The sequence below is a fragment of the Schistocerca cancellata genome, chromosome 1 (assembly GCF_023864275.1).
Source record: "Schistocerca cancellata isolate TAMUIC-IGC-003103 chromosome 1, iqSchCanc2.1, whole genome shotgun sequence".
Lineage (NCBI taxonomy): Eukaryota > Metazoa > Arthropoda > Insecta > Orthoptera > Acrididae > Schistocerca > Schistocerca cancellata.
The window spans coordinates 155,037,554-155,052,357 of NC_064626.1; the positions used below are offsets into that span (position 1 = coordinate 155,037,554).

At 39.1% G+C, this 14,804-nt stretch overlaps 1 protein-coding gene across 1 annotated transcript in view; it reads left to right on the forward strand.

The window, feature by feature from the left end:
- The window catches only part of LOC126167349 (DNA polymerase theta-like), a 303,097-nt gene that overhangs the window by 243,606 nt on the left and 44,687 nt on the right, over positions 1-14,804 (forward strand). The window contains exons 19-20 of the mRNA XM_049920469.1: positions 6,839-7,062; positions 10,677-10,875. Coding sequence (XP_049776426.1) covers positions 6,839-7,062; positions 10,677-10,875 — 423 coding nt within the window. The remainder of the gene's footprint in view (positions 1-6,838; positions 7,063-10,676; positions 10,876-14,804) is intronic.

Sequence of the window (14,804 nt, forward strand, 5' to 3'; positions counted from 1 at the left end):
AGTCTCTGATTGGAGATCCAAATGGGGAACTATTTAATCTCTGGAATACCTTACCTGGGAGGATTCCATCATCATTAAGACATGTAGTAGCACTGCATTCCCTTGGAGAAAAGAACAGCTGTAGTTACCCCTTGTTTTTGTTCTTCCCCCAGCCGTTCACATCAGTCAGTCATCCAGGCTGGTGGCCCTCCTAGGTTTCTCTCACCTCTCCACATGTACCCATCTATTGTGGTCGCACCTACTATACAAGTATCAGCATCACTGAGTCTCACAATTCATCAAACTCGGCGAGGTTTATAGAGGACCAAGGTGGGGTAGTACTATTAATTTCAGAAGTGTCTGTTTGCCGTTGTTCATCTTTTATGTCTTTACTTGATAGTATGTTTCTCTTTATAGGTTTTGAAGTTAATTCACTTCCACAGGCAGATTTTTGTTTTCATCATCTGTTGAAAGATGAAAACAAAAGTAATCAGTGGCAATTTTCACACTTGTCCTTTTTGCTACAGGTATTCGTTTAAAGATATTTTGCAAATATAAGATAATAACTAAGGGACTTGTAAATCTGATTTCAATAAAATAATTTACAAATGAGAATTAGCCTGTGGTATTTGAGGTGTACGGCGGTGACGCAAGCCGGCAATGGAATTTGCCATCACATCCTGTAGTGTCTCAACAGAAATGGATTCTGATGCCACAGATAGCTGATTCGAGCTTGTCCTGTGTGGTGGGATGTTTCTGTTAGACAGTGTCGATCTTTCTGGAAGACAGTGTATTTCGAGATGCCCCACAAAAAGTATAGTCACAAGCAGTCAGATTAGGTGAGTATAGAGGCCAGTCTATCTCTGCAGCTGTAAATTTTTAATAATCCAGTGCAATGACTCTGTTCCTGAATTATTCATCAAGAAAGCAAAACACCTGTTTAGTGCAATGTGGTTGGTCCCATCCTGCATGAACCACTTGGTGCCTGGTTGATCCTCCGAAACTAGCTGTGTGGCAAGAAATTATTCCAAAATTACAACATAATGTTCACTAGTGATTGTCTCCCACATGGAAAAAGAGCCAATAATGCCTCTGCTGCATACTGCAGTGCAAACAGCTACTTTAGGATAATACAATTATTTTGTTTCACACAAATAGGGATTTTTGAGAACCCCAAAATTGTTAATTTTTCAATTCATAACTCCATTCATGTGGAAGTCAGCTTCATCTGTGAACAACATCCAGCCAGCATCAACTTCTCCATGATCTATCATTTGAGCATCTGATTCACAAAGTCGGTCTTCCGTCACATAACTTGTACAGGTATGACATGGTGACTTTGAATTTTGAATGGAAACGTGTAGGCTCTGTCTCAATATTTCTGCACAATAGAAAGCTTCAGGACAGTTTCTGTTGCAATCCTTCATATAGAATTCCTTGGATATTGCTGTGATGACATTTTCAGGTGTAGCTATATTTTGTCTGAGGCTATCATTGCCTGCTAGATCATCAGCCACATTGACTATCCACTGGAATTTAGTGAAGAGCTTGTGAATGGATTCTGCATTGGGTCCTTCCAGGACATTAAACCATGTTTGAATAGTGTGCCTTGTTGTTGTAGGAATGTGTTTAAATTGGTGGTATTCCAGTACCAGAAAAACACATTGTACAATAGGATACATGATTTCAACACTTTCCTTCAGTACACTAACCACCTTTAATGTTTCAGTGGTGGAACTGATCACTCTCAGCTGCAGTGCACTATTTGTGATAACAGTGCCATCTGTTAGCAGATTTTTGAACTATTTCAAAACTTTTGTGCAACTTCTGTTTAAAATTCTTACAGCTTTCACAGTAAACAATCTGTTTGTTTGCACCTGGCTATCAATCTTAGCTTTTGAGGAGCAACTTTGCTGGACACCCTGAAGGAGGACTGTTTATACTGTAGCCAGGTTGTGTTTACAAGCTAACTGTTATCTGCACCTGAAAACCCTTGTAAAATTTGTTGAGGTACCCAGATAATCCTATTATTTTGAGTGGGAGACATGAGTAATTCATGAGCGAACTGTACAGGTGCAAAAGGGGCCCTGGTGAGAATAGGCATAGTGTGGGCATCCTTTGCAGGCCATTTAATTATAAGGTGTAGATTTTCATGAGCAAAAAGGAAGTTTATTCATTCTTGTTCAAAGTATAAATGGTCTCACTCAGGTCAGTTTGTGAAATCACAGTGCTCATAAGATGATGATGAAAGTAACCTAGAAAAAAGAAGTACGAAAAGAATCATGTCATTGTTAGCTGAAAGTTGAGGCAGAGAGTGCTTGTTCCTAGAGCTGACACATTTTGGCATTGGCCAGCAGTCAACACATTATTTCTCTCGCACTCTTCCTTCTGGCTGTTCAAAACAGGTCCATAGTGGGCATGTTGTCAGAAGACCATGTACCACAGGAACAAACTAGTTCTTTGGAAGCGACAATCCTGCTGAACATTTCAGGAGCATAGTAAAATGAAAAATTATAAGTTAAATAAAAAGTTTTTGATACCAATCAGACTAGCCATTTGATGTGCACAGGAACAGTGCATATAGGTTGGATTGAAAGATGAATAGACTCGGACAGAAAATGAGGACATTGTGTTATCTACTTATGGGCTGTCTCTGCAGAATGTGAATACACCATTAAAAATGTAACGTAAATGGACAGATAAGAAATCCACCCACCATCCATCAGCTGGAGTATAGACATATAAAAGATATTACGGTTTGAAAGCTTTCGGAGCCAGCGGCTCTTCCTTATGGCAGAAGGGTTGAAAAAAAAAGGAAGAGGGGTGAAGAAAAAGAATTGGTGAGGTTTAGGAAAGGGGGTAGAATTTGGAAAAGTCATCCGGAGATTATTGCCAAAACATCATGCTTGATTTAATAAGAACAAAAAGCTAAGTGCACTGTACGTGGTGGTTGGGAGGGAGAAGCATAAAATTGTCAGGTCAGAAAATGAAAGATGCAGAGAACTAAAAGAGAGTGAAGAAAGGAATAGTTACTGTGAACAAATGCTAAGAACAAAGAAATTAACGTAAATTAAGGCCAGGTGGGTGGCAAAACAAAGGATATGTTGCAGCACCAATTCCTGCCTATGGTGCTCTGAGTAACTGGTGTCCAGGAGAAAATCCCAGGTAGCATGCATGGTGAAACAGACACTAAGGTCACAACTGTCATGTTTTAAAGAATGCTTAGCAATAGAATATTGACAGAATGGACCTCATTTTAGGATATCATAGCCTTGTTGATGTAGCTGATTAATACACTAGAGACCAGAATAATACTGTGTGACAAGTGGTGTACTCCTAAGTTGTTTTTTGAAGGGATTAGCAGTTTCAGGATTGGATGTGATATCCTGGGAAATATGCCTTTGACCTAGGCTGGTGGGGTAATTATGCCTAGTGAGGGCTGGCTTGAGAATGGTGGCGTATTGCTGTTATAAAATGTGTCTGAACAAACATATTTGCCTCAAATGCCAAGGCTGTATGAGAGGAAAAGTTTGACATGGGAAGGATGGAAACTGTCAAAATATAAGTACTGTTGTTTGTTAGTAAGATGAGGTTAATGTCAAGGAAAGTGGCATGGGATCAGGACAGAACCACAGACCTTCACTTATATGTACTCCCTTTGTACAAATAACACAGCATCTGCTGGGAGGATAATGATGGAGTCATCAGCCTTTAGGGAATGATGAGCCTGAAGTTGTGCAGAGGACAGGTTAGGGTTATATTGTTGGGACATGAGGAAAGGTTGTGAAGCAATGCTGGATGTGAGGAATTCTTGGAAGGTTTTTAAGGGCTCTTTTTGAGGCAGTGGTAATGAGTCAAATTGAGATTGTGGTTGGAACTATTCAAGGCAGTGTCCAATGTTAGGTCTTCTGGTGGAATGGTTTTGAGATTGGGTTGTGAAGTGATATTCTCAGTTGACGTTACATGTGAAGAAAAGTAAATTCGTGACCAAAGGTGCATGATTAAATATAGTTGTCATGTCTGAAAAAACAGACACCATACCCATATAAGTATATAGTTCTGGCAACACCGGCCATGACCTCCTTCTTCTGTGTGGATGCACACATATTGTCCAAACTCTTACGGGACTTGGTAAGAATGTCTTCCATGAGCAATGAGTGTGTTGGGGTGGGACACTACGAATGTAGTGTGTGGACGTACAAAGTGAGAATGTGGGTCTCGCGGGAGGCGTGCACAAGATAGTCTTTGCAGTCGCGCTATCCTCTGTGCCCTCGGTGGCTCAGATAGATAGAGCGTCTACCATCTAAGCAGGAAATCACGGGTTCGAGTCCCAGTCGGGGCAGACATTTTCACCTGTCCCCGTTGATATATATCAACTCCCGTTAGCAGCTGAAGGTATTAATATAATTCTAATTTCGTTCTAGACTGCTGCAGGTCATCAATGGTGTCTGTTCTTTCGGACATGTCCAAAAGGACAGACACCATATCCGTATAAGTGTATACTCTCCAAACTAATCCACGAGACATTGCCCAGACAATGGTGGCCTATTTTGTCACAATTACTGCAACTGCCAGTCAGTGTCTGTGTTTCCAGCAACTTAGAACGGTTGCTCAGAGGAGCTAGTTTGGACGTCTGGTCCGGTCTCAGCATTTGTCCACAGTAACTATTCCTTTCTTCACTCCCTTTCAGTTCTCTGCATCTTTCATTTCCTGACCTGTCATTTTTTTGCCACTCCCTTTTACCCCTCACATAAAATGCATTAGCTTTTTACTCTTATTAACTCGTGCACAGTATTTCGGCAGTAACTTCTGTCTTGCATGTTATCCTGTCTTCCACCTTTAAGCTCTCAGGTTGCTAAATCTTGTCCGGTGCAGTCTCCAACAATCAGTCTTTCTTTCTCATCCCGTCATGTTAGTCTCCCGTCTCCCAGGGTTCTGCACAACTTTTCTGAGTTCTACTCCCTTTCCTAAACCTCACCAGTTCTTGTCATTCACCCCTTTTAATTCTCTTCAACCCTTCTGCACTGAGTGAGGTGGCACAGTGGTTAGCACACTGGACTCGCATTCGGGAGGACAATGGTTCAGTCTCGCTTCCGGCCATCCTAATTTAGGTTTTCCATGATTTCCCTAAATCACTCCAGGCAAATGCCGAGATGGTTCTTTTAACAAGGCCCGACCGTCTTCCTTCCCCATCCTTCCCTAATCCGATGAGACCAATGACCACCTAAATCAACCCAACTAAACCCTTCTGCCAGGAGGAGGAGGAGGAGGAGCCACTGGCTCTGAAAGCTTGCAAACTTTAATATCTCTTATACATGTGTTGTTCTGTGTGAGTAGATTTCTTATCCATCCAATTACATTATGTTTTCACAAATTGATTATTTTTGTTTATCAATACACAGTTCAGTTCAATATTGTGAATAAATTCGTTGTTTTTTTTCTGTATTATAGGAATGAACGTGCACTTAGTAAGCCATGATACTCTTCTTAAAATGTCACATGAATGAATTTCGTATTGAGTGTGCTATCATAAATGTGATAGCTGCCGTAGAGAAACAGGAAGATTTGTAATTGATATTGTTAACCATATAGCAGTAGGAGAAGTGGGAGAAAGGTATAAAACTATGTAGTAGGAACAGATATTTAGTCAACATGGGAGTGCAGAGCTTGCAGTTGCCATAAATATGTTTTATTGATACATTTACAGTTTGATAGCAGCACAAAGAGACAGGTTCAGCATTGATTAAAAAGCCTTGTATGCTGTCATGAAAGCATCCTTGTCATTCACTGCCTCTTATTTCGGCTCAAATGTTGAAGCATTCAAAATATATTTCATCAGCTTGACTTTCATCTGAACAAACTTCAGACTTAATGACTATGTTCTGCACCTGCAAATTTGTGAACAGTTGTTCACTGCAGTCAGTAAAGGTACAAACTTCTTTCAAAAACAATGAATGTCTGATGAACCCCATTATCGTTGAGATGGTTCTGTGAACAAGTGGAACTTTCATTTCTGGGTTCAAGGTAACCCTACTCAGTTTCACAAGCATTTATTACAAAGTACTTCTATGGATTGCACTGATATATTGTGGGATGATGGGCTCCTACCTCTTTGGTGATGACTGAGGTGCCACTGTCGCTGTGACATCTAAACATTATCTGAACATGTCAGAGATTTTTTCAGCTTGAAGATCCCTACATTTCTAAATACTGACATTCAAGATGAATGGTTTCAATGGGATCAAGGCATCTTTCACATCACCAGTCTACGGCAGTAGTACAGTGTTTGTTTGGGGTTGCTAACACTGTTGCCTTGGTCCTTAGGCCCCTTTGTCTGTGCCTTCCTTTTATGAAGGTATCTGAAGGGCGCAGTGGACTGGACTAAGCCAAGGACCCTAGCTCAGATCAAGACAGATATTGAAGAAGAAATACCAACATTCCATGTGAAACTTTTCTCCCACTGTTTGAAACCTACAGTAATGACACACGGAATGCATGCAGCAAAAGGCACAGCATTTGACCAGTATGATTTTTTAAACTGATGTTTAGTGCCTTTGCAATCCTGCACAACACATTTTAAACTTGAAATAAAATTTTAAATGTCGCTTTATTTTTTCTAATTATTCCCTTTTATCAACAACACCATGTACATTTAGATAGTATGAAATGTTAGGTACACAACACAGTCTCCATGTAATGAAAATAAATCAAATGAAACAATGCAATTGAACACAAAAGACATTTATCTCCTTTATATCTATTCTCCAGTAAAATCATGGCCCTGCAATTACAAATTAATCTTAGTACTTTTTAGTTGTGGTTAATCACCAACCCTCTTTAAATATATTCCACCTCTTAGGTAACAGCTCTGATGCCATTCCTGTACAAGAAAGGATTCTGCTGCTTAAAGAAATGCTCACAAATTCCACTTGCCAGAAATCAGTAAGTGTGTTTGATGGGAAAGAAATGTACAAAGCTTTGTATAACTGCCTTGGTATACCACTTCAAGGCCTGACTTGTGATCCAAAGATTGCTGACTGGTTGCTTAATCCAGAAGGAAGAGAAAAAAATTTGCAAGCAATGGTAAGATTTGAGTAGCATTTCAGAACACCCTGTTAATTTTATTTCTTACTCATTTTCTAAGATACTTTAATTAAACTAACACAGATATTTGACCTGCAGTTATCTTCTACTGTCATATACACACATCAGAAACGTTTTGCATCACCTCAGTTCCAAGTTCATCAAGGCAGTGTTGGCCCAGATTGTCCCACTCCTTAACGGCGATACAACATAGATCCCTCAGAGTGGTGGGTGGGTCACGTTGTCTGTAAACAATCCTTTTCAATCCATCCCAGGCATATTTGATAGGGTTCATGTCTGGAGAACATTCTGGCCACTCTAGTCAAACAATGTCATTATCCTCAAGGAAGTCATTCACAAGATGTGCACGAGGGGGATGCAAATTGTTGTCCATGAAGACAAATGCCTCGCCAATATATTGCCAATATAGTTGCACTACCGATCCGCCGTTACTGCGCCTTCCATGACCACCAGTGGCATACGTCTGCCTCACAAAATGCCACCCCAAAACAGCAGGGAACCTCCACCTAGCTGCACTCGCTGGACAGTGTGTCTAAGGCATTCAGCCTGACTGGGTTGTTTCCAAATACGTCTCCGATGATTGTTTGGTTGAAGGCATATGCGACACTCATTGGTAAAGAGAACATGATGCCAATCCTGAGCAGTCAATTTGGCATGTTGTTTGGCCCATCCGTACCTCCATGGTGTCGTGGATGCAAAGGTGGGCCTTGCCGTAGACATCGGGAGTAAAGTTGTGCATCATGCAACCTATTGTGCTCAGTTTGACTTGTAACACGGCGTCCTGTGGCTGCACGAAAAGCATTATTCAACATGGTGGTGTTGTCAGGGTTCCTCCAAGCCATAATCCATAGGTAGCAGTTGTCCACTGCAGTAGTAGCCCTTGGGTGACCTGAGCGAGGCATGTCATCAACAGTTCCTGTCTCTCTGTATCTCCTCCATGTCTGAACAACATTGCTTTGGTTCACTCCGAGTTGCCTGGACACTCCCCTTGTTGAGAGCCCTTCCTGGATGCGATCGAATCACAGTATTGACTGTCTAGGCTTGGTTAAACTATAGACAACATGAGCCGTGTATCTCCTTCTTGGTGGAATGACTGGAACTGATCAGCTGTTGGACCCTCTCTGTCTAATAGGCACTGCTCGTATATGGTTGTTTACAGGTTTGGGTGGGTTTAGTGACATCTCTGAACAGTCAAAGGGACTGTGTTTGTGATACAATACCCACAGTCAACGCCTATCTTCAGGATTTCTGGGAACGGGGGTGATGCAAAACTTTTTTGAAGTTTGTAGAATAGTGTATTTGTACTATATTTTCTTGTCCATGTTGTTGGTTACAAGCTGTTTACTGCATAAATTTTATGAGATGTTTAATTGTAGATATGATTTATTTGTGAAAATAGTGCAATGATGGAGAACCAATTAGGCATAATCTTCCCCGGCTTTTTGCCTGTTGTAGATAGTGACAAAGACATAGATTATCAAATTATGTACGCAGATAGTAAGATCTTTTTAAGGAGTGTATTTTGACTGCTTTTAATTGTCATTTATTCATCTTCCTGTGTTGTGGAGTTAAGTTTGAATGGGCTTGTGAAAAACTTGATTACTGTATTTTTTTGTGTTACATCTTTCCTCTTTTCCTTCATATTCTGAAAAACTAACAATGTTCTTTAAGCAGCTGTCAGATGTAAGAGATAAAAATAAACTGCAGAGTGCAGAGAGATGACTAAGCTAAAGAATGGCAGAACAATGAAAAATAAAATGTGGGCAAGAGGTAAGGAAAATGAACACGAAGTAAAAGGAAGAATGATTATTCAATATAAACAATAACTAAAAGAACCAACTGATCCCTTCTCTTCATTAAAGCAAAGTGTTGAGTGAAATATAGTAGCTTCTCTTCATCATCCTACTTTTTCCGAGCAGAAAATTAATGAATACAAATGCACTGAGTTGGGAAAGAAAGGTGGAGCAGGATGACAGTGAGGAATACAGGGGCAGACAATTAGCTAACTAGGTGACTGAAGACAGGTACAGTCTTACATACAGTAAAATCAAGATGACAGACTGAAGCAACCAGTTAAAAAAAATATGAACGCATGAGAGGTAGAGGGAAACAGATGAAGAAAACGAAACTAATGAACATAAAATAATAATGAAAGATAACTATATCTAATTAATAAAGTGAAGGTATGGAAGATCAGCAAGCTATGAATCCAAGAGGGAGGAATGGAAATACACTGACAAGAAATGGAATTGTTCTGTTGCAGGCTATAGAGAAATAAGGGGGTGGAATTATGACTAAGGCAGGATCTAGTGAAGAATCAGGGAAAGAGATTTTTGGGATTTGCTGGAAGTGTAACTGCATCAGCTCAGTTTATAGGACCTGTTTTTGAGGGGGCGGAGTAGATGATCTATAATACAGAGCAACACATGAGGCGTTGATATCAGTTGCGTTCTGCTGAACAGCACGCAATGCAGCTAAGTAGCTGAGCTTACCTTACACCAACAAGCCAAAAGTTACATTTGGAATACCACATGGTTGGTATCAAACATGAACTGCACATACGGTTAAACCAGAATTAGCTATTCACAGGTTTAGTTTGCCTTTTTTTCCTGAGCTATGGTCTGGTGAGTACTGCCAGTGCCATGACAACTGGACAGGATGTTTCTACTGTGAGTAAGTTCCTTGGCTTCACCATTTTGGGGTTTAGCAAATTAAAGCTTTTGTAAGAAGTTCTTCCTAGTCTTAAAGACAATGACATGTTGAATATATTAATAACAGTTGATGTGAACCACTGATTTAGCACCTGTCACTTGTCCTGCATTAAAAATCCAAAAGTCTTCATTATAATAAAAGTGGTGGTACATGCCAAGGTATTATTGATATTGATCTTTAGAAACTACTGGTGTGTTGGAATATGTGGTGATACTGAAGTGAAGAGCATCATGACAGAAAATAATGTATTATAGGAGAACATAGCTACCTTTCTGCTAGTGTTAAAAGATTTATTGAGCAGCTTAAAACCAGATTTATTTGTTTAAAAGTAGTAACGTGTGTACCATATGCAATCAGGTATTTCAGTTGTTAAAGGTATTGCTATGTTAAAGCTGTGTGCTGGGACCAATATAACTATAACTGGATTGTAGGACTGAATAAGACCAGAAAAATGTGTCCATAATAGCTTGATTGATGACTTTATCCAATCTGGATCGAGAGAGTCACAGATTAAGTTATAAGGTGAATCTTGCACACACATCCAAGTAAAAATTCAAAATAGAATGAAAGAAGTTGCTACAAGAGAAGGGGAACAATAGTGAAAAAATAATTCAATTTTTCATAGAAGGGAAAGGATGACATTATGTGGAGTTGTTATTGAAATGCTCATATCTTATAATTTCTTTGCAATTTATCATTGGTAATAGTGTCTTTAACAAAACTACTAATTTTTCTGTAGAGAAAGGTTATTCATTAGTTGTTAAATAGAAATAACATTTTTTTCATTGCAAGTGTAAAAAAAGAATTTTGTCCATAAGTTTTATCAGTTCTTATTGCTGCCCTGTTTTATCATGTAATATTCTGTCCTTTTTATTTCTAAGGCAATACAGTATTGCCCAGAGGTGAGCCAGGTTGCAGTCCTAGTTGGTCCCATCCGTGGTGTTGGCAGCCCAGCCCTAAATGTCAGTAGCTCCATTTCAGCACAGCTGCGTTCTTCTGCTGAGGCTTTAGTTACATGGCACACTGTGAATGCTCAGTTCAAACTGTTGTCTGAAAACAAGTTGCTTCAGGTATTTGAAGGTGAGTTGCTAAAACTAAGGAGAACAGCTAGTTTTTAATATAGTTATGAACCTATTGCAACACTCTGTAAGAAGACAAACTGAAGATGAATTGTAAAAATATTATCTTGATAATTATAAAGTAACCTATCAGACTTGTACAAAAGCAAAAGCATGTAGGTAGAGACTTGGGAGAATGATAGGCAATATTACCAGCATTGTTAGTGCACTTTTAAATGATGAACATTGGCAGCACTAAAATGGATCATGTGTGAATTGACACTGCAAAAGGAAATGTGATATCAGAGGGGCAATGATAGAGGAAATTGAAACAAAGTGTCTTCTTTTGTACGGGCCCTTTGAGAGGATGAATAAAACTATGAGGGTGTGCTGAAAAGTGATGCCTCACAAATATTTTATGTGAGAACTCTTAAAACTTTTCAAATAAAACAAATGTTATTAACATTCTACCACTTAATTCTTCATGTCTACATATTTACAGTCCTCTGCCACTAGAGGGCTCCAAATTGTTGTGTGTGACATGGTGGTGTGTAAATGTAACTATATCAGTGCATGAGAAACAGTGTGCTGTAATAGAGTTTCGAATTCAAAGGGTTCGTCCACACTAGGGAGGATTCACTGTTCTGCGCTCATAGGTAGCACACCGCGCCTAGTACACGTCCACTTTGGCACTCGGGGGCCACAGCACCAAGTTATGACACCTGAAGATGGACTTATAAGAGCCTGAAACCGGTCATTTACAACTGAAGCAATATTTTCAACCTCTGGTATAATGCACAGTTGTGGATGTTCTTCCAGCAGGATAGTTTGTAGATACAATCATAACATATTAAAATTTATTTTCAGTTTTAATTTATATTGTATCTTTAGCCAATCTTATTTTAATGTATTCAGTAGACATGTCAGAACTCTTATTTTACATTTTTATTTACGTATTCTGAAAGTTTAATTTTTGAAGCCCATGCTGCAACAGAGTTAGTGTTAGCAACAGTGTTAGTCCATTGCTCCATTATTGCGGAGTAACTGCTATATGCCTCTTGCAAGGCCACACTCACACATTTTGAGCATACCTTGTTAACCCTCGCATTACCAAGCGGGGTATTCTGACTACCCCAGGTTGATTTTTTTCCCTATAATAATGTTGTCTGAAGAGCCACATGCCTGTGGTTTCGTGACTTTGTACTAAAATGATTGATGTTGAATACACACTCGCAACTGTCTAATTTTTGTGGCTTTATCATTGTTATTCAAGTAATTTATTGGTGGGATTGTGAGACTACCCCACTTAGTATGAAACGTCTTATTTTCTTATTTGCAGAGAAAAAAGATTTTGGGAAATATATCTGTCATTCATCTTCTTTGTTGAGTTTTGCCATAGATCCAATGTTTGTTGTTGTTGCTGGTTACTATTGTTGAGATGAATTTGACATTCACTGTTGAGCTGGCATTACACGAGTCGGTATTTCATTTGCAAGTAAGGATGTCCAAAGGACTTTCTAGCGAAGAGACCATGGAAATTCTATACAATTCTGATGTCAGTGATGATGAAAATGAATGGGACATTGATAATAAACTGAATGAACATATGGAAACTCGTGACATAGCATCAGATGAAGCTGATGATGAAATATCAGAAGACACTACACATTCACGTGAAGAATAAGAATAAGAAGAAGAAGAAGAAGAAGAAGAAGACGAAGACACTGGAGATTTGTTTGTTCCTAGAAGTGGACTACAATTTTCTAGTGAACCACCAAGACAAGGGTGGCGTCGACGTCGCAACATTTTGAATGTAACACCTGGCACAGTGAATGATGGAAAAACAATCAAAACAATAACAGAGTCATTTTTGTTATTTATCTCACCGGAAATCATGAGTATCATTGTAGAAGAAAAACCGGGTAGCCAAACGAGTAATTTCTTTGTGGAGTGCAGCTCATTCTTCGGACAAAATGATATGGAGAGATATAAATGCAACTAAAGTGTATGCTGTATTAGCAATTCTAATAGGAGCTGGTTGAACTCGTGGACATTGCACAAGTGCTTCCGATCTGTGGGGAGGTAATGTTGCCTTTCGGCAACCATTCTTTTCTGCTGCCATGTCAAGAAACCGATTTTTGTCTATACTGAAATTCTTGCAATTTGGCAGCAGAGACACAAAAGCATAGAGAGTTGAAGAAACCAAGGACAAGCTACAAGCCATCAGGGTAGTGTTCGAAAAATTTCAATCTATCTTGTGCAAGAACTTCTATCCTCATGAACATGTGACTATTGATGAACGATTAGTAACATACCGAGGAAACTGCCCTTTTAGGGTTTATATGAAGAGCAAGTATGGCATTAAAATTTGGGTTTGTGCTGATGTGAAGACATCTTACTTATTACGGATCCCAATTTACACAGGAATGGTGGACAACACTCGGGAAGTGAATCAAGGACAGAGAGTTGTTTTGGATCTGATGGAACCATTTCCGAATAACGGTCATGGTGTAACAACTGAAAATTTTTTCACCAGTTTTCCATTGGCTGCTGAACTACTAAAATGAAACACGACATTGGTTGGTACCTTGCGTTTCAATAAGAAAGAGATTCCGATGGAATTCTTGCCAGACAGAAAGAGAGAAGTTCACCCTTCAATGTTTGGTTTCACAAATGACTTGACACTAGTTTCCTATGCTACTCTCTACTCAGCGTAATGAGAGACAAGTGAGTGGTGAAGAAAGTGAACACAAACTGCACTACAACAAAACCAAAGGTGCTGTAGATAATGGGGACAAAATGAAAAGAGAATACAGGTACATAGATTATTTTCTGTTCGTTGAGTACTGAATTTAGTGAAAGACATAAAAAAAATTGTAATTTGTATCTGTGATCTGATTAAATACTTCTAATAACCTGAAAAGCTGTTTTTCAATACCATATAAACTCATTCAATGGAAATAATGAAATCTGAGAACAAATATTACAATAAAATACAAAACTCTTTTGGGATAGTCCAAATACCCCGCTTGGTAAAATAGAGGTGTGAAAAAGCTTGGTAACGGGAGGGTTAAGTCCGTTGGTGCAACATGGCTGGGCAGTACAGTCTGTTTTCACAGAACGATAAATTTCGTATCATCAAAATGTTCATAGAATAGTGTGCACAGGCGAGTTTCACATGCTGCAAGGAAAAGGCCTGTCATTTCTGACCTGTGATACTGAAACCGTGACGCACGTCACATATTCCAGTGACCAAGGGCAGCCCGTACATTCAGCATCACTTCGGGATCTCACAAAATTTCAGATAAATCCATAAATGTTTTCACCTTATGTGGTTCCTTGTAGCAAAGTCTAGCTTTCCTCACTGCTACAAATGAACCAAAAATGTTTGACTCATTGTAAGCACCCACACCGTCATTCGCTATAACACATGTAAATGTAATCTTTTTACAGAACATGCCAAGAGTTTGATAGTTGATTAGTCCCTCTTGATGTCTGTTTTGTCAAAACATATATAGTTTTACGTAACTTATACAAAATAAGCACTACAGTTCACCATCATTTGATTTAATCTAAGCATACATAATCTTATATGTATGTGTTGCTGATATGTTGGGTTCATATACGGTACAATTTATGTATACTCACATCAAGATTCATTATAACATTTATAACTTGTGCACATGTACCACTGTAAATCCTTTAAGATTTTACTTTTGCCGTTAGGATGCGTCTAATATCATCTTATTAATGATATGGATATAATAGAGGGAAACAATCCACGTGGGAAAATATATCTAAAAACAAAGATGATGTGACTTACCAAACGAAAGCGCTGGCAGGTCGATAGACACACAAACAAACACAAACATACACACAAAATTCGTCAGGAAAGAGGGAAGGAGAGGGAAAGATGAAAGGATGTGGGTTTTAAGGGAGAGGGTAAGGAGT